The sequence below is a fragment of the Amborella trichopoda genome, chromosome 4 (genome assembly GCF_054954075.1).
Source record: "Amborella trichopoda isolate Santa Cruz 75 chromosome 4, AtrichopodaSantaCruz75HAP2 v2.0, whole genome shotgun sequence".
In the NCBI taxonomy this organism is placed as follows: Eukaryota; Viridiplantae; Streptophyta; class Magnoliopsida; order Amborellales; family Amborellaceae; genus Amborella; species Amborella trichopoda.
The window spans coordinates 36,858,111-36,883,084 of record NC_142339.1 but is presented as its reverse complement, the minus strand read 5'-3'; the positions used below and the strand labels follow the sequence as shown (position 1 = coordinate 36,883,084).

Sequence of the window (24,974 nt, the reverse complement as noted above, 5' to 3'; positions counted from 1 at the left end):
TTGGTTGGGTTGGTATGTGGACATTTTATGACCCGTATTGCCACCTCGTGTAATCGACCGATGAAATCATTGAAGGATTCTCGTAGGTTTTATTTTGTTGCACTGAGTTCGCCCAGGGAGAGAAGTCTTGGAGTCGACCCATGGTAGTGAGAGACGAATAGGTTGAACATTTCGTCTGGAGTGATGTGTGGTCGAGCTGACATTGATCTCCGATGGCAGTTCAAGGCCTCACCGGTCAATGTTTGTGAAAAGATGACCTTCAGTTGATTAGGCCTGTCTCACAAAGCTCGAACAGAGAGGAGGTACACGTTGACGTGAGTATCTCGATCCCTCTTCCCATTGAACTTGTTTCTAAATTCTAAACGACAAATCTCAGGGGAAGGTCTTCCATGCCTCCAAGGATCTCATGAACCGGGGCGGTTTGATACATTAGTGCCTAAGGGGCATACTGACCCATAGGTATCTCCATCAGTTTGTTGGACCGGATGAACCAGAGGAACCGATTGAAGAATTGGCTGACTCGGCTATGCTAAGGGTTGACCTATACCACTAACTTGGTTTGGGATCGACCCTAAGCTAGGGCATGAATAGTGTAACCTATGTCAACTAGACTTTTGAGGGCAGCTTGGACGCTTATCTCGCCTAAGGGTCGGTTTGAGTCGACACTTCTGCTTCGTATAGTGTTCAAGACATCAGGAGTTGTACTATGGTGGCTCGAGGTTGGGTTAGATCCCCTAGTCCTAGGTGGGTCTTGGTTTTGAGATCGTTGTACCTTAGAGTTATCTTGGTTCGAGTTATGAGAATTGGTTTTAGATGTTACCTGAATTTTCTCTTACTCTACTTCTACTTTGGTAAACTAAATCCCTTGTAGGACAATGCCTGGTCGGACTCCCTGACTATTCAATGTTTTTCAGGTGGAGCCGGCTTTTCGGGCCACACAAATCTCAGGATTAGAAGTGGATGCTTGAGACTCTACCTCTAATTGAAGGCTTGGGCATTTGGATAATGGATTGTTCTGAGTCTGTCGATAACTCCAATGGATTGGAGCATACTAGTCCCTAGGTTTGGTCAGGTTCGGCATAGAGCCAGCCGTGGAGCAGTCATCATGGTCGCCTTGAGTGATTGACTTGGTGATTGCTTTTGGTTGGGTTCTAAAATCTAGACTTGGGTAAGATCTAAACTCGACGACTTAGGGCAAACCTAGCCTGACACTAGGGGCAAAAAGCTAGCTAAGACCTAGGCTAAGACTAAACTGGAACCTAGACTTACTAGACTCAGTGGATTTGGATTAAGACCCTGAACTAAGGTAAGCCTAGTCTAGCTCTAGAGGCAACTCTTAAGCTTAGACCTATACTAGAACCTATACTAAGATCTAGACTAGATGGTGCACGAGTCTCGGCTCAGACCAAGAGTAGGTCTAGGTTTGGAGGGGTAAGCAACCTTAATGTATTTTTTTATTTTTTTTATTTTTTATCTTTTTAATTTTGATAAAACACAGTTAAACTAAGAATGGTGAAAGCATGGGAAATATGATTTCAGTTAAAATTAACAAACTAAAATAAAATCAAAAGGGCAGAAACAGAACAGATCAATCTGAAGCAAAATATTTTTTTTATATTTTTCAAAATTTTATTTTAGGTAAAAAATTGGTAAATAGGGAGCCAAAAGTCCCTGGAATGGTCTTGTGGGGTCCTAGAAGTTTTTTGAGACACTTGCAGTTTAGCGACCGGGTGGTGTCGCCCAAAACATTATTTGTTTTTTCTTTTTTTATATTTTGATCTTGTTAATATTGATGATATAAGACTACTTTAAATTTGAAAGAAGCAGGAAATAAAAATATTTATAATGAAATAAATTAAAATAAAGTAAAATAGAAAAGCCTAGATTGAACTGAAAAATATTTTTTTTGTATTTTTAAAAATTTTATTTTGATCTTATGTTTTTTGTGCAGCCATAAAAGAGTCCCTAGAACAGATCGACAAAGTTCTAGAGGTTTTTGAGACCTTTGAATTTGGGCGACACTGGGAGTGTTGCCCCGAAAAAGTAGGGTTTTGGAGCACTGCAACCCTGGATTCTAGTCACAGCCGACTTTTGGGACCTTCTGTGACTGAAAACAGTGAAAAATAGCGAATAAAAATCGTATTTTGAAGTGTGGATCATGCTCGAAATAGCCCCACGATGGGCACCAAACTGTTTACGATGAAAATCTAACAGATCTTCCGATGAAGATCTCTTGAATTTTAACACCTTAAAATAAATAAAAATATGTAAATAAAGTGGTAGAGAAAGTGGGACAAATCAAATTCAGATCTGAGATGTAAATCTACCATCTGATCTATGGCAGAACCAACATGATCCAAAGCATTAAAATACTATTTTTAAAACAAGTTAACTAATAAAAAATAAATAAAAGAACCAAAATAGTAAAAAGAAGAAGAAAGAGAGAAAAAGAAATAACACCAAAATAGGCCGGATGGCGCGGGATTCCAGAGCTTTCGAGGGCTCGCCCGTATCAAAATCGGTCCTATTTGCCTTTCTGATTCGGATGTTGACCAAGAGATCTCTGGCGTAAAGTATTAGATCTAGGGTTGTTATACCCTAATTCTAATTTTGATCTAGGGTTTTTGTGTCCAAGGTCTAGGTTTTCTCAGACTTGGGGGTTAAGACTTCAGGAGGCTAGGGTTTCTATCTTCTCTAGGGTTTTCAATCTAGAGATTTGTAATCTCCATAGGTTGATATGGATTATGAGATTTTCTCTATTTTTTTGGAATTTTTGGGATTTTTCTTAAATTTTTAGGAATTTCCTAAGGGTTTTTCCTATTTTTGATATTTTTGGATAATTTTCCTAATTTTTGAAATTTCTAAGGTTTTTTTTTTTATCTTTTTATCTCCTTTTTAGTTAGGGAGATGGGGCATTTATAAGATTCAATTGGTGATTTTTTTTAATTTTTTTGGAGTTTTTTCTAATTTTTTTTATTTTCTCTTGAAGGTTTAGCCTTATCTAATAAAAAAAAAAGTGTTTACTGCATCATCAGATATGTTGACTGCATCATCAACCCACGTTTAGGCCTGTCGAGCCCGTTACATCAGTTGGGTCTTATAGGGATCAAATTGTCATTTGTTATATCTTTTTATTCGTAGGTCCAATTCAAGCAATTCTTGGACCGTTGAAAAGCTCTTGGGCTCTACTTCAAATTGGGATAGGATTTAAGTAGTTTTGGGGTAAATAAATTGGGTATAATAGGATAATGTGGTCCTCAGGGTTTAGAAAACCATAGAATTTGCCAGATTTTAAAATGGGGTGTCTACAATATGTCGACTAGATATAAGGCTAACCCCTATGTCGTAGAGGATTGCCCCTGGCCTAACTCCTTGATTGTTTAGAGTGTTACAGACCTTACTAGCCTGATGGCTCGTGCCTTTCCAATGATGGCCCTGACGGTGGCTTGGACTGCTAAGAATAGCTCCATGTGTGAGACTTGGCTCACTAGCACGAGTGCTATGGATTTGTGAGGAAGCACCATGACGGTACCTGTCAAACTGACCAGGTTCCCTAGATCTAGACTGGGCTGCCGCCATAGGGTTGGACCTTGCTCTGCTTTGATCCTAGGTCATGACTCCTAGACTCATGTTAAAATAGGAAGGTTTGGACCTAGCTCGAGCATGGACTTAGACTAGGCTTAGAAAGTCCTAAGTACTAACTTGATGGACTTAGGTTTGAACGCTAAACTACAGTGAACCTAGTCTAAGTCTAGGGACAATCTAAATCTAGACCTAAGGAAAGACTAGACTGGATGGATCTTGCTAGACGTGATGGGTTTCGATGTGGACCTTAAACTAGGATGGACCTATATAAGTTTTAGAGGCAACTCTATACTTAGACTTAGGCTAGGACCTAGACTGAGATTTAGACTAGATGGGTACGAGTCTTGGCTCGGACTTAGAGAGGAGCTTAGGTTCAAACCTGGGTGTAAACTTGGTTCGGACCTAAGCTAGGCTGGGCACAAGCCTGGGCTCAAACCTAGAGGGTTTCGAATATCAGACCAGGTGTTGAACCATACTGGATCAAGGTTGGGTTAGGTACGAGCCTTGGCTCAGACCAAAAGGGGGCCCAGGTTCAAACCTAGGTGTGAACCTGGTTCGGACCGGGGCTAGGCTGGATACAAGCCTGGACTTGGACCTAGAAGGTTTTCAATTTAGACCAAGTGTAAATCCGGACCAAGGTTGAGGTGAGATTTGGGATGAGCCTTGGCTCAGACCAAAAGGGGGTCTAAGTTTGAACCTGGGTATGATCCTGGTTCGGACCTGGGCTAGATCGGGTACAAGCCTAGACTCGGACCCAGTAGGGTTCAGCTTGGACCAAAAGAAGATCAGGACTAAGATCTAAGACTAATCAACTGTAATAAGCAAACAAAATACTCGAAAACTTTGCCCTATACTATGGGTAGGCTAGGTCTGAGTGGGTTCATAACTACAGAAATGCGGGTAGGCTGAGTGGGTCTCCACGTTGGTCTTGGCCACCTGTTAAAGGAATCAACCAGGTCCTACTGTGTGTGGAGTTGCTTTGAGGCTAAGGATTACGGAGGGGCACTCGCTGTTAAAGTTACGCGAATCCCAATCGCCTCGGCTCTCAATGCTAGGTTTCCCTTACGACAGTTAATGTTAGATTTTGGAGGTTTTTGAAAAATTGTGTTGGTTTCCTGGGCTTCCTCGGTTTGTTGTGTGCAAGAGTGGGTAAAGAAGCATAGAAGTGAAAGAACATAACAAACAGGCAAGTACACGATGTAAGAAAAAAATGTGAGCAGTTGCCACAAATCGTGCCTAGTGATGTGTGTTTTAAGTCAGATTTTTGACCGACCAAAAGCACAATTCAGGTGTAGGGGTGAGCAACCCCTAAGAAGGTATACAATTAATAAAAGTGGAACCAGGCACAACTTGTGCCTAGTTGAGCGCGTCCCGAGTCGAAAGTGACTCGATCAGCGCACAATTAAAGAAGGAGTGCAGGTGACCCGATAATTGTTTTTTCTTTTTAATAACGAGAGAAAGCAGTGGCAACTATCGAATTACCAGCAAAGAAATGAAAAATAGATTTATATTTTTTTTTGATAAAAAAATTTCTTGTTTTTTTGGAAAGAGGGAGAGGCAAACGATGATTTTTTTTGTTAAGAGAAGATACTATTTTTTCTTTTATTTATTTTTCCTTTTGTGAAAATGAAATGACTTACAAAAAGAAAGTTTTATAGCAAAAGCGATTTTTTTTAAACCAAATAAGCTTTAAAAGTTGTTTTTTCTATCTTTCAAAGCAAATTTTTCTTTTCCAAAAATGATAAATGCCTCAATTTTAATTTTTTTAAAAGTAAGATTGGCTTTAAAAGATTTTGTTTTTTTTTTAGACAAAGATGCCTAAAAAATTTGCTGATTTTTTTTTTTTTTTTACGGAAGCGATTTTTTTATTTTAAAAAATAGCTAAAGATACATTTTTTTTTAGTGGATAAGAAAGATGGTCTCAAACACCCACTCATTTTCGTCTTCTTCTTTTTTTTTTGAGATAGAATGACCTAAAAAAGACAATCATTTTTCACCAAAATGATTGTTTTTTTTTTTGAAAAAAAGAGACTTTAGGGTTTTTTTTTATTGTAAAGGAAATTTTCTTTTCTTTTTTTTCAAAAATGAAAAAGACCTTAACATTTTTTGCAAAAAAATAAAAAATAAAACAAGATGGCCTTAAAATTTTATTTTTTATTTTTTTCTGAAAAACAAGTGGTTTTTTTTGTTTTAAAAAATATTTTTTGTTTTGTTTTTCTCTCTCCCACGCCCTAAAACTCTCTCTCTCTCACGATCTTTTCTTCGTGTTTTCTCTCAATGTCTTTTTCCTATTTCAATCTCCTTTCCAAAGATCTTTTCATTATATTTCTCTCAATCTTCTTTTGCTATTTTTTCTCCCTATTTTCTCTCAATCTCCTTTTCCAATTTTCTTTAATATATATTGGAGCTTCCATCTCTCTCTTATACTTTAGAGAGATAAGGGCAAGTTAACAAGTTTTTGATAGGATAGAAATGGAAAAGAGTGATGACCATGAGCAAGAGATCAACACAACAAAGCCTCTTTTTTTTTTTTTTTTTAAACAAAGAGGCCCTAAAAAGGTTTTTTTTTTTGAAACAAAGAGGCCCTAAAAAGGTTTTTTTTTTTGAAACAAAGAGGTGCCTTTTTTTTTTTTTTTTTTTTAAAGAATTGGCGGAGAGAGACTAGTATCATTTATCAGGACCAATTAAAAATCGGGATGTTGGTCGGAATTGGTGGAGAGAGAGACTAGTATTGTTTATCAGGACCAATTAAAAATCAGGATGCTGGTCGGAAAAACAAAGTCCTCTTTTATTTTTTTAAGCTAGTGGCAGAATGCAATACAACAATATGATCTAGTGAGAGGAATTATCAGGAAAAGAAAAAGATTATGAGCAGATGAAATAGAAAGTGTTCGGTTGCTAGAGGAGCAACAACTTACCATAATAGTAGTACCTACATTGACCCTTTTTTTTTATTTTTAGAAAGAGGACATTGTGACTAATCCAAATACAGATGATTCAAGTGCATAAAGAAAGGAAATACAAAGCCCCAATATAAAGATCTATCTATATCATTGAACAACGATTAAATAAAAGGAGTTGGATTGAGGAGAGATGAAGTAAAAGTTCCTCAAAAGATTTTTTTTTTTTCCTTTTTTTTAAAGAATTAGGAAAACTACAACAAAAAAAATCACAAAAATAAAATAAAAATAAAGACTATCTATAAAGAACGTGAAAGAAGAAAGCACAGATGGCATCTCGCCCAAAGAGAGAGAGAGAGGAATTTGAGTTGCCTTTTGGAACAAAGATAAATCATGCACCCAAAAACCTCCTTCCCTATTCTTTGGGTGCTCCTCACAAAGAATAGAGATGGTCACGCACCCAAAAACCTCCTTCCCTATTCTTTGGGTGCTCCTCACAAAGAATAGAGATGGTCACGCACCCAAAAACTTGAGATGCACGCGCCTAAAAACTGTCTTCATAAAGGTCAGAGTAACAGAAACGTATCTGCTCTTGTCACCAAAGGCAAGAAAGTGAAACTTTTTTCGTTTTCTTATTATTATTATTATTATTATTATTTTATGAAAGAAAATCTTTCTTTGGGGGCATTCTTTTCATAACATATTTAAACCATAAAACATGCTTTCTGATAAGAGATCATCGCAATTTTTTATTTTTTATTTTATTTTTTTTCGTGCGCGGATATAGCTCGAAACGCCTCATGGTAGGCACCAAACTGTTTATAATACAAATCAGAGAGTCTTCAGAGGAAGATCCCTTAGATCTGTACCACAAACTGATTCTAAAAAGTTTGATAAAGAGTGAGACAATGATTTGATAGCAGATCTATTAAAAAACGAATAGATTCGCTCTCAGATCAGTGGTAGAGCCAGCATCGATCCAAAAAGCATGAAATACAATATAAAATGCAATAAAATTCATTTAGTTCTAATAAAAATAAATAAATAAAATATATACAGAAAGAGTACGAAAATACTAGGCCGGACTAGCCCGGGACTCCGGGGGCTTCAAGGCCTTCGTATCATGATACAGAAATACCAGATCGGGCTAGTTGGCCTGGTACTCTTGAGGCTTCAAGGCGTTCGTATCACGACCGGCTAAGTTAATGCCCCGCATCCTCTTTGTCTCTCCCTTTAAGTTTTGACTAGGCTTTGACTTGGTTGAATGGATTTATTGGCAGTCGCCTTAAGCTAGGCTTTTCCTAGGTCTAGGTTTGGTCACGGTTTTATCTCTGGGCTCTCTCTATCTTTCAGTCGGTTTTCTCTCTCTAAGGTTGGTCATCGATTTTCTCTCTCTAGGTTTGGTCACGATTTTCTCTCTGGCTTTCTATCTTTCAGTTTTTTTGAAGGGTTGTAGAATAGATAACTACTAAAACAATGAGATTTGCAAGGTGTAGAGGGATTTGTTAAGTGTAGAATGGATAACTACTAAAAACTATAAAATTTGCTTGGTGTGGATCATAGGATGATGACTATAGATTATGGTGGTCTATGGTTTAGAAGTCTACTGAAATAGTTAAGAAAATCATGAGGGAGGGTTGTGATTTGAGAGAGAATGTGAGAGGAAATAAAAACTGGATTTTAATGAAGACATAAAAAGGGAAGTAAGAGGGCGGGGCGTGTGGGGGTGGGGAGAGAAAGAGAGGAAGTGAGGCAGGGAAAAAGAGGTCTAGCACTTGAAAGGGCGTAAAAAAAAAAAGGAATATATTAGAAGAAAGAACCTTAAGAGATGTACAGTTTTAAAAAGGATTATACTAGGTCTCTTTATTAAGAAACCCTATTTTGTATATGTTTTGGTTTAATAAACGCTACACTTGTTAGCGTGTGCAATGGTTATAGGGAAATAATTAGTTGAGAAATTTGTAAATATAGATATGATATTGTATCCTACAAGACTATTTATTATGTTATAATTATTTTTACTTATTAAATGTGAAATCCAATGATTGGAATGTGTCACAATATTCGAAAAATTTTATTTTGGACTTTGTGCCTATTAATGACACATACTCAATTGCCCAACTTCACATCCAACAATAAATAATAATTATGACTTCTTTGTATAAAAAATAAATGGTCTCAATCTATACATTTCCTCCTATTTAACATTGGAAAATGGTTTGAAAAGGTTGCAACTCTTTCAAAATAAGTAATGGGTGATTTGCATAGGATTGCAACTTTAAACAATCTAATTAAGGCGCACTTCTAAAATTTTGATATAAAAATTTTTAGGATGGCTTGAGAATTTATTTTCATATCTAATTATACAATTTTAAACTCCAAAAATGGTTCAAATCAAGTAGATCTATAAACACATGAAAATCTATAAAATGGATAGTTTAGTTAATATGTTGCAAGATACACTATTTCTATATTTAAAATATTTTTTCTTTTTATATTCACACATCTAGATGATCAATTAGAGGGTTTTTCAACCTCGGGTGGACTTTTGAGGTGCATATTTAATTCTACATTTTAAGGTCGTAACCTTATATACACTTTTTCCAATAAGTAAAGCTTCAATTTAAAACTCAATATAAATTGTATGGTGACAAAAAACCTTCAAATCGATCATCTTAGCCTTGACCATGATGTAAAAAAAATTAGAATTTCAACCCTAAACAATGTATGTTATAACCAGTGTTTAAAAAAACGCCGAGTCGAATCGGACTCGCCCGGTTAGACTCGGGAATCGCCATGGACGGATCGAATCGGCCAAAAAAATGGGAGTCGTCCGGTTCTAGAGAGAACCGGACGATTCTGTATAGTGACTCGCCGATTCACTGTATGGAATCGGCGAGTCCGTACAGTGAATCGGCGAGTCGCGTACGGGGTTTTTTTTTTTTTTTTTGTTGTAATCCATGATAGATTTTTTTGTAATACTTGATCAATTTTTTTGTAATACTTGATCAATTTTTTTTGTAATCCATAATTGAATTGTTTTTTTTTTTTTGTAATCCATGATCGAATTTTTTGTTTTTTTTTTTTTTTTGTAACCCATGATATAATTTTTTGTAATCCATGATCGAAATGTTTGTTTTTTTTTCTTATAACCCATGATTGAATTTTTTTTTTTTTTTTTTGTAACCAATGATAGAATATTTTGTAATCCATGATCGAATGTTTTGTAATACATGATCAAAATGTTTGTTTTTTTTTTGTAATCCATGATCGAAATGTTTGTTTTTTTTTTTGTAATCCATGATCGAATTTTTTGTTTTTTGCTTTTTTTGTAACCCATGATAGAGTTTTTTGTAATCCATGATTGAATTTTTTGTAATCCATGATCGAATTGTTTTTTTCTTTTTTTGTAATCCACGATTGAATTTTTTGTTTTTTTTTGTTTGTTTTTTTTTGTAATCCATGATCGAATTTTATGTAATCCATGATCGAATTTTATGTAATCCATGATCGAATTTTTTGTAATCCATGATTGAATTTTTTGAAAATTTGTGATTTTTTTTTTTAATCCATGATCGAATTTTTTTTTGTTCCATGATAGAATTTTTTGAAAATTAGTGATTTTTTTTTTTTAATCCATGATCGAATTTTTTTTTGTAATCCATCATAGAATTTTTTGAAAATTTGTGATTTTTTTTTTTAATCCATGATCGATTTTTTGAAAATTTGTTATTTTTGTTTTTTAATCCATATTATTCAAAGAGAAAATGAGAGAGATGATGATTCTAAGGCCACCCTATCCCTGCCCTATTATTCACATATCGAGTCCCAACAGCAACAGTGTATGGATGAGCACGACAGTGCAGGTGAGCATGAAGGATGTTCAATCTTCGGGGATTTTAGATTGGGAACACAACAAAACACAAACACTCAGGGATTTGGGAATAGTCAGACGCCTGCTAATATCGATGATTCGTTTTTAGATCGAATCAATGAATTGTTAAACGAATTCAATCAATGGCACCAGCGTGACCAAGAAGAACAATAACGTCGTATCATTTTATTTTTAGATCATATGTTATTAATTTTATGCTTTATTGTAGTCCATGCATGTTGATATACTTATTCCATGATAATTATATGTTTATCCTTTTGTGTGATGTAAATTAAATGCTGAATGGCGGTTCATGCAGGGAAAGAACATATCAATATTCGCATATTCATTCAAAAACATGAAAATTCTTAATGGAGTACTCTCATTTCTTATTGAATTCCTAAAAAAAAATATTTATAATGAATTTTAATAATTTTTTTGGATTTTTTTTAAGCTTTATTTTGATCGATTCACCCGATTTCCGATCCGGATCGCCGATTCGTCGATCCGGATCGGTTTTTTGGAAGCCCGATCCGAGTCACCGATCCGTTTTTTAAACCATTGGTTATAACACATTATCTAGACTGTGCATTTTGTCTTAAAAACAAGTGTTTACATATTCACGACTAGGGGCGGCAATGGAACCGGTCTTGACCCGGGACCAGGTGGGTATTATAACACAGGTTGGGTATGGGTATAGCATTCGGACCCGACGGGTTGGGTCTGGGTCCAAACCTTAGACCCGAACAAGCGAACACTATACGGGTCCGCGTCCAGCTGGACCCTACCCATACCCAACCTGTACATGTAAACTGTTCGAATTAGCAGTCATCTTTAGCCATTAAACAACAAATCACACGGCTTGAAATATAATAGCGGGAGATTGTGACCTTGTTGCCAATAATACGGATATATGATGGTGAAAAAAGGGGTAAAAAAGAAGAAAAAATAGAAGCTCATAGTGAGGGTGACAATGGACCCGAGAGCCGATGGGGTAAACTCGAGACCCGACGTGTACGGGTATGGGTCTAATTTTTGGACCCGATAGGTCAATCGGGGTCTAAAACCTGGACCCGAATCTATTCGGGTCCGGGTACGGTTCCAGCCGAACCCAACCTGTTCCCACCCCTATCCACAATATCTATACATTTTTTGGGCTTCGAATTTCACCAAAATGTTTTTATGAACGAAGATTTGAGGTGAGTCTTGTACTTTGTTTTCATAAAAAAAAAAAAAACCTAGGACTTGAGAAGAAGATTTTTACGAATTTGTTACTGTTCCAATACTTGATCACGTGCCTTTTTATTGATATTATGAAATTAATAAAACTATTAATAATGAGTTAAAAAGCTTGTTGAATGGGAGGATGGTGGGATTCTCCATGGGCGGATTGTCGTTAAGGAAAGATTCTCTGTATGAACCCACTCTCTGGCTTTTTCTCTCGCTTACTTAAAATAGTAATCAACTTATTGGAGAAGCGAGATATCATGTGGGCATAGAGAGAGAGAGAGCGCTTGTGCCATGGATAACGTTAGGGAAGTGGAATCGGCTCCACATGAGGCCTTGTTCTTTTCTCTCAGGTATCTGAGCTTGCCGGATCTTCTTACCATTCAGAGGGTCTGCAAATCTTTCAGAGAAGCCATTAATGGCGATCCTCTGATTTGGAGGAGCATAAGAGTAGAAAACCCAATAAGCAGGAATCTCAGAGACGATTACTTGCTAAAGCTCACTGCCAAAGCACAGGGACAATTGACATCTTTGACCCTAGTAGGGTGCTGGAGAATCACAGAAGATGGGCTTTTGCAAGTGATAAGGAGTAATCCTTTTATAACCAAGGTCAGTGATTAAAACCCACTTTGGCTTTTGACTTGCACCTTGAAGTTTCTGTCTTTCTAGACTTGGTCTGTGAATCCAGTAATGTTTTTGATGGTGGGTCTTTCTCCTTTCATGTTATTATCTTTTAGTAGATAAGGAGTTCATTTTGTTATTATCTTATTCTGTTGTAGACAAGCTGAATTTCTTTTGGAATATTTGATTACTATGGATTGATGATTAAGAGTCGTTGTTGGGTAGTTTTCAAACGTTCTTTCTGTGGAAATTATGGAGAAATCTCCAACTCTTTGCTATGTTCATCTCTATGCTGGCCAGCTGATAAGCCGAATCTGATTCAATATTGTTGAAGAGCTGTGAGCTCAATGAACAAATGCCATAATTAAAATTGAATGAATATTGTTGAAGAGCTGTGAGCTTGATGAGCAAATTCCATAATTAAAAGTATTCTCATTTTTAGCTTTCTTCAGAACTGTTGAACCATTGTAGACATCGTTGTGGAGGAAGTGTGGATGGTTCAAAGTATTCATCTCTAGATTCTTCAAACTGGACCACTTGCTGGAATGAATGGTGCAGATACTCTGCAGCTGAGAGCAAAGTTTCAGGTAGTCGCTGCCCAGCTAGTATAAAGCAGTGGCTAAAATGGCCGCCCTTTATCATACTAACTTAATAGATGTGTGATCTAAGTTCCTATGTTGTCCCCATTGCCTCCTCCTTGAGAGGTAACACCTAAAACTCCTTATTCTCCGGTACATCTTTCTAGTGGGCTGTGACTCTTGTCAACTTCTTCTAGTTGGCTACAAGATATCTATCAATTTCAATGATTGATGGTGTCATTAGCTTGTCTGAGTTGGGACAAGCAAGATATAAGAAGTATAGGTAACAAAAAAAGGTATCAAGGATGCCTCAAGCACCCTGTGGACATTGGGTTGCAGTGAAAGATTACGGCTTATAAGGACCACAACAATTAGTGGTTTTCACAAAAGAATATCAAGGATGCCTCAATCGCACTGTGGACATGTGGACATTGCGTTGCAGTGAAATATTACAGCCTATGAGGACCACAACAATTAGGGCTTTTCACAAAAGATTGCAACAAATTGGTTTAGATGGAGCAAATAACTAGTTTGAGGTAGATGCTCAAGGGACTTCAAAAGAGGAAGTCTCGGCAGATCTTAGAAGGTTCAAAGCTAGGTCTTCCAGACTAAGGCTACTGTAGATTATGCCTTACAAAGGAGATAATGAAGATGTTGAATTATAGGGTGCTAGGCAACGCAAGAACTAGTGGAGTACACACTTAATTGTGGTACAAAAGTTTAAGCAATTGCATCAGTTGCAGTAAGGCTTGGTGTCATTTTTAGTGTCTAAAAGAATGGTGGGATGACAATGAATTGGTCCACGACAGAAACAAGACTACATGGTTCAAGGAATTTAGTACATATAAAGACATGCAATGTAATACTTGTATGTCTTTTAAAAAAATGTTACAAGTTGCAGCCGGAAACCAAATAATCACATGGCAACATTGGTCCATAAGTCAATCAACAAACTTGTTGAGCTAGGTGAAGTTTGAGGCCAACCTTGGGAGAGTGTGACTCTTACTGCCATGAGCTGCATATTAGTAATGAGTAGAGCAAAGGCATGTTGGTACACTTTGGACAAACAAAGCCCGACTTCCGATAAAATTGAAATACTCTAACTTGCATTATCAGCAAGTTAAGAAACTGTTCGTATTTTATATTTTCGCAGCACTAGTTTTTGGATAAAGACAGGTGGTCCCTCATTTGGGCAGTAATCTAATTATGGATTAGAATGGTGTTTTTCTTTTTTGGTGGATTTCATACTTTCGGATTAACGTATCAAATCACGAATATGAAAGGGCGGACAGCTCAGATTGGTTACGAGGGATTAAAGGTTTACCCCTTTGGTTACCCCTAGGATGTCATATGGTTGTAAGAAAAATGAGGTAAATAATTATGGCAGCAAGGAACTGCAATTGTTTGAGTCTTTTGAGCTACACGTCATGTCTACTATATTCTCTCTTCTTGGTCCTCTCCTGCCTCAGTATATAAGGTTTTCTATGTTGTTATACATTCTAGATAATCCAATGTCAGACCCGCATCTCAAGGTTCCTATATTTACTGTTGATCCCAAATATTCCTGACAGGATGACTTTAAAGGTTTCAAGTTACTTTATACTATTTTTATTTTATGGGTTGAAAGTTTCTCAGCATGATGGGTAATTTCTGCACTTTTTATCATGATTGATTGCCTGCCCCATGACTAGCATCAAATAATTGCGGTAGAGACCCAATGTAATAGTTACACTTGTGAGCCGCCATTGTTGCAGCTCTATACTCAATTTTCGCAGAGAAAAGCACCATGGTTGACTGCTTATTGTTACATTTAAAGATGGCTCCAAGAAAGTGCTGATGTGTACCCTGACATAAATCACCATACATTTGGTTTGCCAACATTGCATGTAGATGTTAAAACACATTGATATCCTCTGCTCAAATGCGATATTGTAGTTCCATGTGCATGCATAATAATGATCCAAAATGCTAAGATACAAGCATTGATACGGACACTGATGAGGAAAATGGGGATATGGCTTAACATTTGTGAAAATCCGGGATATAGATACAGACTGGAGTATCTTATATAACAACTTGATAAATATATCATATAGCTCATATAGTACATAAATTTATTCATCTAAGCACACTCATGCATATGCATAACATATCGTATGTATAATATTATAATTTTTTTCATTTTACAATTGCTACATCTATGACATTTTACACTAACAAGCATCTGGTATCAGTCTCTGTGTCAACATGGAGCGACAACAACGTGTTCAAGCATATACAAGTATCTGTGCATCATGGATAGAGTATTCTTCTCATGAATCTTCAGAAAATAGTTGACCACACACCTTGTATGCTGTTTCTAAGATGCACGATAGTCATGTACGTTAAGCTTTTAATGAGCAACAAATACATGGTTGTGCCCTTCAGATTCCAGTCCCTTCTTAGCCTCCAATTGCTGGTTTTATTTCTCTAGTGCAGAGATTGGCTTTAACTCTAGCATCTAGAAGCTCTTGATAGGTTTGCAAAATTTTGCCTTGTAACAAGAACTTCCCATGGCTGCCTTCTCAACTCTGAATCATGAAAGTACAAAGTTTCCTGAGATTATTCATCTTGAAGTGGGTGGAGAGTTGTTGAACTTGTTTGACATTTATATACAATTGTTATAATTTTGGCCGTTACGTCATCTTGATTTAGCACCGAATCATTCTGTGTTTTTACTTATGAATTCCCACAAGCAGATTCGATTTTTCCATTGACAACCCTATACTTGCAAAACTCAAGGTACTCATTTTGTCGCGCTGGAATGCCTTGCTCAGGGAGTATTTGCTTCAGGTTATGGTTGATTTACAAATGGCTGGAGTTTCACCATGCAAATCCACTGGTCTAATTGTACAAATAGTAAGGCATTTGTTGGTTTATATCTGCCACAGTTGATTTGGCTAACACGAGATTAAAAGGACTGCCTAAAAGTTTGATGTCATCTTCATAATAGGGCTGATATTCTCCTTGTAACAGCCTAAGTTGCTTCAGAAAACCTTGAACGACCAAACATGCCTGGTCTACATGTCATTGGCCTTCCATTTCATGTTGTTCATCCGCCTGCATCGCACATTCTTTGGACAAGGAAATGAGTCTCATTATTCTACAAAGGAGTGGCCTCTTACTTTTTGCGATTCCCATTTGTTCCCCTTTGCTTTCTAATATAATGAGGTTCCTCGATGTTCTTCGGGACTAGCTAGAGGCAATAAAATACCGCAAGCTCACGGATAGTTTGGTACCATAGAAGCAGTTACTAGCTTTTGCATCCTTGCTATCGCCTAGGATTACCTTGGCATCCTATTCTCTTAAAATTAAGGTGTCCAACAGTGTCCTGATATGGCCCAAACATAAACAAGGAGCTGATTGTGGTTTAACTGGCGAGAGATCCTTCAAATAGGAGCTTATAATGCTGCCTGATGCATATACAGTCTTTGATGGATGATAGGAACTCATTTACAGTCTTCGATTGGTGTGGGGCAAGTAGTGTTTTAATTGCTTCTGAATAATGAATTTTGAAAAGCATCTACTATGCATTTGATATTGGGCATAGCTTCATATAAGCTGACATCATGGGGCACATAAAGGGTACACATTACATTTCCAATTCATAAATGGTCTGTACATCATGGGGCACATAAATGGTCACCATAGCAAAATACTTCCATTTAGTCGTAAGTTCAATTTTTCTCCTTTCATTCAAGGAAATATGGCCTAAAGAATGGACCGAAAGTTATGCAGGTCTTCATGGGAACGCGGTTTATCCGAAGTTTTGGAAGAGAATGCTCACTTCAAATATCTCACCTTGAAGGACTTGGTTGCATCTGATTTAGCAAGAATAGTATTAGAAGTTGCATTGGTCCAAAGCATAAACTAGGCGATAAATGAGAGAGAGTAGACTTAGGTGGGCTGTCCATGTGTGGCGCCGGCCAAGTATAACACCTCTTAGGAGGTACGAGTTAGTTCAAGTGGAAGGAGTGAATAGGGCAAGGGGTAGGCCCAAAAGGATGTGGTTGGAAGTAGTCCAAAAAGATAGGGTACTTATGACCTCATTGGGGATATGACCTTTAATAGAGCAGAATGGGGAACTAGGATTCATGTAGCCGACCCCAATTAATTAGGAAAAGGCTAAAATGATGATGATTCGTTAACTAAACTTGCTTAAGCATATGCTAGTTCTTGGATCGTAGCCAAGAAATTGTGTATAATGATGTTCACTTGAAGGTAGTCCCTTATTTCATGGCAGGTGCATATTCCTCCATTGTCAGAGTGCTGTTGCTGTTATGATTCTTGTTGAATTACTACACTATTATTTATTAAAAGTTCTGGAAATTTTCAATTTTTTATTTCTTATGCCAATGTAATCATTAGTATGTGTAAAACTAACAATCATCAGAGTGATAATGGCCCCCCAATGTTAGAAACTCAGAACAAATGTTGTTAAGTGGTTTGGAGTTAAATTTGAGGCAATTGATATTGTTTATTAGGTTGTTATGAACATGATAGCCTTCCTATGGCTTAACTAAGAAATTACAAGAAAAGGAGGTACTCAATAACGTTTGAATACGGATGGCTGTGAACCACAATGCCAAAGTTGAGCATTGCTCTCTGTTCATGTCTGATGGTTGATGGAGTTTGAGGAATCCTGTCATAGTAGCGGATCTCTGGTCCTTTTCTTCATCTCCAAGTCCTATAACATATAATATCTTAAAGAGAAATTGAGGGCAAATCAAAGGAATCAACACTAATAATAGGTAACGAACATCCATCAATTAGAAAAGGTCTAAACAATCAAAGTAAGGCGCACCTGCAAATAGTGTCGAAAGATGTTTTTTTAGCACCGAAAATCTTTATGGTGGCTTAAAAATTTATTTTCTTCTCTAATTATACAATTTTAAGCTTCAAATATTGTGTAGATCAAGCAGATCTATTTTTAACGGTCTAGGTAATGCATTACAAGATGCACTATTTTTAAGACTTAATGTCCATTTTTTTATATCCATGTATCTCAAGGTCAAGATGATCGGATTTAAGGTTTTTTTCAGCATTGAAACAACTTCTTCTACTGAATATTTGAGGTGCGCCTTAATTTGATTGTTTAGCGCCTCAACCTTATAAATTTTTTCCATTTGAAAATTATAACCCTCACCAATAAACCAGAGACAGAGAAAAAGTTTATGAAACCGTCTAGATGTGGTGTGTAGCTCCTGACCCAGTGGCCTAAGTTTAGAGTAAAATCCAGATGAAAAAGCAAAACCAGATAGGAGGAGACGGGAGTAATTTTGATTGGGTTGAGCCATTGGATAATTTAACTAGCATGGTGTTCACACAAGATGCTGTGACCATGGTTTTGATAGGGTCCACAGGTGAAGTGGCACCTGTCATAGAGACAAATAGCAGTAGTTGGTTTTCATGTATTGGCTAAGCAGCCTTGGTTTGTCCCATCCTTTTCCATTGACTGCAACATGGTCTCTACTCTTGAACCCTTTGGTTGCGACTATGAATTCCTGGTGATCTGTAATCTGTGATTGTCAAAACAGACTACTCAACCACGGCGGCATGAGATTGCATAAATATTTTGTTGTTTGTTATGTTAATAGTGCTCTGAAAGCCTTGTCAAAAGCTGTATTTATTTCTATTTTCTATTTATACAATCTTTTATAGATTTAATGATGGACCAGTCATTCAGTTGGTGTTTTCTATCTATGGTTTAATTTAGACAAAATAGATCCACTGAACATAGAAAATGTTGCAATGGAATAGTAGAACATAAGAAAAAGAAAAATTTGAAAAAATGTATAGAACTCAACGAATTAAAGAATGGGCAAATTTTTAGGAATAGGGAAGTTTTTATCAGTCACTTTGTAGGAAAATGTGTATAACATCCCATGCAATGTCTACTTTTCATTGACTTGTGACAGGCCTTTCATGACAATCACTGCATTTAATTTTGCTGGAAACCAGATTTTTGGAGCTTCTTCCCAAATGACACCTCCTCCTCCTTTCTCCTTTTTCTGATGCCTCCCCCCTTCTTTTCCCTTTCTTTCGTAAAATAAAAGTCCATTTAGTAAAGGAGTCTTAGATTTTTTCAGAAAAATGAATTCCTTTTCAGTCAAAGTGACTGGAATTTAGAAAGAAAAAAGAAAAGAAAAGAAAGATGTTTCGTCGCTTGGATGGACTTACTGATCCAACAAAATGAAGCATCATAACATTATTTATCTCTTTGGTGTAGCTGATGATATGTGCCAGCAGGAATTATTATTATTATTATTACTACTGTTTATATTATCGTTATCTTCCCATGTTTCCTTGATGTAAGAATTTTGTACTCTTAAGGTTCAAAGAAAAGATTTAGTACCCTGGCTAAAGCAGCGGCAAGTATCGCTGGCTCATAGAACTTTTTGGGAGCATCGTCTTATTTTGGGTTGCTTTTGTTGTAACCTTTCTTAAGAAGGTCTTTTTCGTTTCCTGTTTTCTTTTTTCTCTCTTACCTTTGGAGCATCCGCACAGTGGATCGCCCATCACTCCTTTTATCAGTTTAAGGTTTAACTTTATCAAAAAAAAAAAAAAAACTTTAATTAAAAAGGAGAATTTACAAGTACAAGAATGTTCTCCCTCACAAGGGAGCAATATATAAGATTCGCTCGGAGGGTGAGGGATACTCAAAATTCTATACATCTGTGGCTAACAAATAAAACTTGGTGGAAACAAGGTGAGAATCAGAATCTACTGAATCTGGAGTTCACAGCCCTAATATTGAAAGAAAGACTAACTCGATCTTGCCGGGGAATATATTTTTTTTATTTTTCTTCTTTTCACCCATTTTTTTTTCTTTTTCTTTTCTTTTGGCAAAGATCACTTACAAGTAGTCTTATTTTAATAACTCTTGCTTCAAAGAAAATAAAACTAACAAATCCAAGATCTTAAAAACCTTGATGCCATTAAACCAATTTTCTTTAAACAAAAAAAATATCCACAATTCTTATAATTGAGAATATAAAAACAATATAATTAAATATGGCAAGAAACAAAAAAGAGAGTGCCGGAGATTATCGCAACCGGGCTTATCACACTCCACACCGAGTCACCACCATTCGATGGCGTGGGATCAACGATCAACCTTCAATCTCAACCGGAAAAGCAAGTTTAGGTCAAGCCCTCTAATAGAACTATGAACTCCTTTATCACAAATCTCAAACCTTTAGGTGAATCGCCATAGCAACCTAGTTTGAGAGAAATACTTATCTTTTCTACTACAACCCTATAGTCTAAAACCCCAATGAGAGATGAGAGATCATGAGAGACACCATGAGGGAGATGACAACTCTCAATAGCCTAAATCCCTTAGGTTCTTTCACAATGTGGGAGAGAGAGATCTCAAAGATGAGAGAGTGGGGCATGCCCCCTTTGGGCTTTCATGAAAGAGATAAACTTTTTTTGAGAGAGAGAGAGAGAGAGAGAGAGAGAGATAGAAAGATAAGGTGTAGAGATTGTGGGTAGAGACAATCCCTTTTTATATGCTTTGAAAAAGATTAGGGTATTTTAGGTGGGCTATCAAACATTATGGAAGATGCTAGAACCATTAATCTTGGGTGACTTGTGGAGTGAGAGATTTGAGCATTCCATTCCATAGATGGGCTATCAACATTATGGAAGATGCTAGAACATTTATCCTATATTCCTAAACTATTTTTCCATCAATAGAAATTAAATAAAATAATTCCATTTATAATATAGTGCTTACCAACATTATGCACCAGCCTTTTCATGCTTTCCAAAAATCCTTTGAAAGCTTCCTCAAGGCAAACTCTTTCCAAAACACTTCAAAACTTTCTCTTCAAGCCAAAGCTTGAACTAACACAAGGAAAGTTTCATTAGGGTGGGGTGTGCCACCCTAGGTGGTACTTCATGGGCCCCACCCACAAATAATGGTGGGCCCATTAACATATTGGGCCTCCCATGCAATACTAAAATTATTAAAATTAATTTTATGATTTTTCGAAATCCATAAAATGAAATTTGAATATTTAAATCAATATATTTGTTTATATAAATCTAAATTTGATAAATAAAATATCCAGAGATCTAGAAAAATTCAAATAATAACTCTAAAAATCATATATCATTAAAACAAGGAAAAAGTTTATATATGGATACAACCTTATAATGTAGAACTACGGATGCATCTCAAAAATCCATTGGAAAAGGTAGTTTTAATGTTGAAAATTTGATTGATCATCTCAACATCTAGATTTATGATCATGAAAAATAAAAAGATTTTAAGTCTCAGAAATAGTGTATTTTACAACATATTATCTACACCGTTCATTTTCAAGATTTTCATATGTTTATAGATCTAGTTGATTTTAACTATTTTTGAAGTTTAAAATTTCATAATTAGATATAAAAATAGATTTTGAGATAATCCTAAGAACATTTTTACGTCAACATTATATGCCATGATAAAATTTGACGGTGCACCTTACCTCGACAACTACATATGCATCCGTATGCCAATTGCACCCTTAAAACAAACATAATTAAATTCATTAGATGGGAAAAAAGATCCATTTGGTCTAGGAATTAAATAAATAACCGCTGCGACACTCCACCTTCAACAGTGGACTGCAGTCCACACTTGCTTTGTCAAACCGACCTAGTGATTCCCATGACCCACAATCCAAGCAGGGATTCATTAGTGGATCACCAAAGTCTGATTGAAGAGCCAAGGGGTCGTAATCCTAGTTTGTAGATTTTAGGTTCTCCTCTAGAGACGTACAAAGGTCACCTAGACCTGATGCGACCACAACTCGTATGGCGTATAGGGGTATCTCTCACACATGCATAAACTTCACCCTGAAAGGTGGTTTGCTTTTCGGAACGGCTATCATATATGCATGCCGTGTGATGGCTCGTGGATGAGGCTTTGACCCCCGTCTTTGAAGGCCACCATCACACGCAAGGGTCACACAATCCCTCGGCTCACTCATCAGGGCATACTCTGACCTCATCAAGGGATGACCTATTAGAACCCTTATTAGATAGTTTTTTTTGCCCAGGTAACATAGGTTTTTTCCAACCAACTGGTTTTTCTCGTCAAGCTCAGTCCGGTATCAGCAAATATCGTTTGCTTAGTATGGTCCACGAGGAACCATACTCTCATTGAGTTCATGTTCCACTATGTCATTTTGTTTTACAAGCACGCATAAGACCTTTAGTAGCCACACTCACCCAACAAATATGACCGAGGGATTGTTGGTTTCCCAATCTTCATGACCATCTGTACCAATTGTTGGTACTATAGTCGTCCCAATTGCTTAATTTGTGCTTTCCTCGAAGAAACTTGCTTGCAGACTTAATCCACCACCTAATTCTTGGATTTAGCTTGATGCTAGTGATGCAGAGTCTTAGCTTCTCTTATGTATTGGATGATAGTTACGAGACAGAAAGGCACAATACAAGGGGATGATAATCCTCTTCTTTATTTTTGGCTACCTTGGTTATGCTATTCCTGAGTCAGAGATGTCTTTTTGGGCATTCAAAACAAGTACTTAATGATAACAAACTCATACAGCCATGACGGAGCACTAGGGTTTGACATGGGGGGGGCTTATTAAGGCCTTCTTTCTGCTGTGTTACCATGATGGGATTCAATATATTCAATGAGAACTTAGACCAATTCATTCCATATAGAGTAAATGCTTCACATTTGATATTTACCACCCTACAGAAGAGAGGATTAAATACCAAAAAAAAAAAAAACAAACAAAGAAAGAGAGAGAAACAATTAATTAATCTAAGAAAACTATGGTTAACATTTGAAACTCAATGGTAACCACTAATAACGCAGTCGCTTACTTTCTGATTTGTCAATTGTAAAAAAATTTCACCATGAGAGTAAGGTGAATGATTTCCATTTCACTGTCCCAGAGAGAGAGAGAGAGAGAGAGAGAGAGAGAGAGAGAGAGAGAGAGAGAGAGAGAGAGAGAGAGAGAGAGAGAGAGAGAGAGAGAGAGAGAGAGAGATGCATTCCTGCACTCAATCAAAGGTCTTTGTTAGACTACCGACAGTTCCTTGATATAGATAGCTAATTTGTGTTGGTGATTGTATCTACGAAAGATTTTTCATTGGCTGATCCTCTTATTGAACTTTCTCGCAGCTCTGTGTACCGGGATGCACCTGCCTATCCCCTGGAGGCTTGGTGAAACTGGTGGAGGGTGGTGGGTTGCCTCGGCTGAGGCACCTCTCGTTACATGGTCTCTACAACATAACCCATGAACACCTCCACCGCCTCAACTCTCTCCTCAGCCCAAGGAACCAACCACTATCACAAAGAAGTAGGCGAAGGCTCTATGGCGTACAAAACATGGCAATAACAGATGGCAATGAGGACACTCATCAATCACTTGATATCGAGATTTGTCCTAAGTGTAAGGGCACAAGGTTAGTATTTGATTGCCCTAGGGATGGTTCATCCCATGAGTGTCGGGGTTGCATTTTTTGCATCCCTCGGTGCGAGGAGTGTGGGCAATGTCTCTGTCCTGATGAAATCGAAATGACATTTTGCGCCGACCTCTTATGCCCGCCTTGCTGGCTCAACCTCCCCAAATGTTTACTTTGCAACCGTCCAGGGTGTGCCCGCCATGCTGGGCCCCATGCTAGAAGCCCTGGTGCACATTTTGTGTGCGAGTCATGCCACTATCACCAAACTTCTCTGCTTTTGTGAGACACCTTAACTCAAGACACCTGGATACTTGTTTACGGTTAGCTTCCTACATGTGATGCGAAACATCATTGAGTAGTCTTAGGACACTTTAAAAATGATATAAATATGAAATTGTAATTTGCGTAAAATGTATATGCATGATGATAATCATGATATAATATATCTAACTGGACATAAATATGTAATATACGATGCCTTAAATATATATGTAATATAAGATGCCTGAAATATACATGATTGTACAATTAATATATGTATTTGATACCCCTTTGTATTACGTACTACATGGTATGCCCATAACTTGTTACATGGAAGATTTTGTTTTTCATGTGTTTATCCGCATGAGTGTGATGTGTGTTCGCGTGTGTGTGCGTGACTATCTTGCATCAGACAAGATAATCCTATCCATCCTCACATAGGGAATGCTTAGTTGTATGTTCCTGGATTTGTGTACATATACATATTTGTGTCCAAGCATATTTAGCACCTTATGCACTCAAACTTGTTAACTTGGTGCAAAGAAAACAAGTCTTTGTTCTGCATTTGGGTGTACAATCCTTGTAAATTGCTTTTCTTTCAGAATGCAATAATCCATATATTGTTGGCTTCTCGTAGATGTTAGGGCTTGAATACCATCATTGGCACTACCCGCTACATCAGGGCTGTGAATCATACTACTCTCTAACTACGGCATTACTGGTGCTCTCTCTCTCTCTCTCTCTATCTCGCTCTCTCTCTCTTCGCCCCCCCCCCCCCCCCCCTCTCTCAGAGGGGCAGGAACCATGTGGCTCCCTTCCTGGATATAGCTTCATGTTGTTGGTTGAAGTGACATGGCAGCGACATAATAGTGGTGGCTGCAATGCGCAATGCTGGTGGTGGTTATGGTGGCAGTAGCAGTGATGGAGGCAGTGGTGTGGCGGCCACAATTATGCTGTTATGGGGGGCGAGGGGTAGTTGTGAAGAAGGATCTTTTCCCACAGCAAATCTTTAGATATGTCTTACCACATTCTAAACTTATGTTCTAATTCCCATCTTATATTGTTCAATTTGATGTGTAGTTGGGCCGAGAAATGGTGTCCAACCATGCCCCTTACAGTTCTATATCTTGCAAGGTCCTGTATGGCAGAATTATCGCAATGGAGCACCGAAACACTGCATTAATTGTTGATATGTTTTGCATGGTTTCTCCCTTTCTAATCTCTCAAATTAATAGAGGTATTTTATATACGGCCCTGTTCATGGCTTCTCTATATGAGTTAGCTTCCCTGCCACATATTTAGGACGTGCCCCAAGAGCTAACATGTTTAACCGGTTGGCCTAAGTGAATTTATCTGGTGTTTCTTTTTTGAATTTTAGGGACTTTGAGTTCTAATCTTGCACCTAGCATATAGTATAATATTGTACAGGGTAGTAAGATTGATCATCCA

The 24,974-nt window shown here is 37.3% G+C and overlaps 1 protein-coding gene across 2 annotated transcripts; it reads left to right on the top strand.

Annotated features, from left to right (window-relative positions):
* The first annotated feature begins 11,714 nt into the window (after positions 1-11,714).
* Positions 11,715-24,715, top strand: MEE11 (RNI-like superfamily protein). 2 transcript variants are annotated; one of them, XM_006828446.4, is made up of 3 exons: positions 11,715-12,195; positions 22,981-23,543; positions 24,163-24,715. In XM_006828446.4, exons 1-3 carry the CDS (start codon positions 11,881-11,883, stop codon positions 24,167-24,169), a joined length of 885 nt encoding a protein of 294 aa, XP_006828509.2. In that variant the 5' UTR covers positions 11,715-11,880; the 3' UTR covers positions 24,170-24,715. The 2 variants fall into 2 exon arrangements, with proteins under 2 accessions (XP_006828509.2, XP_020530978.1); XM_020675319.2 differs by having other exon boundaries at positions 22,981-23,584.
* Positions 24,716-24,974: the final 259 nt, after the last annotated feature.

Bases quoted from the DNA above. Each gene is read 5' to 3' on its own strand.
- MEE11 (XM_006828446.4), top strand. From the start codon at position 11,881: ATGGATAACGTTAGGGAAGTGGAATCGGCTCCACATGAGGCCTTGTTC. The intron at 12,196-22,980 runs GTCAGTGATTAA...ACTTTCTCGCAG, and splicing joins GTAATCCTTTTATAACCAAG to CTCTGTGTACCGGGATGCAC.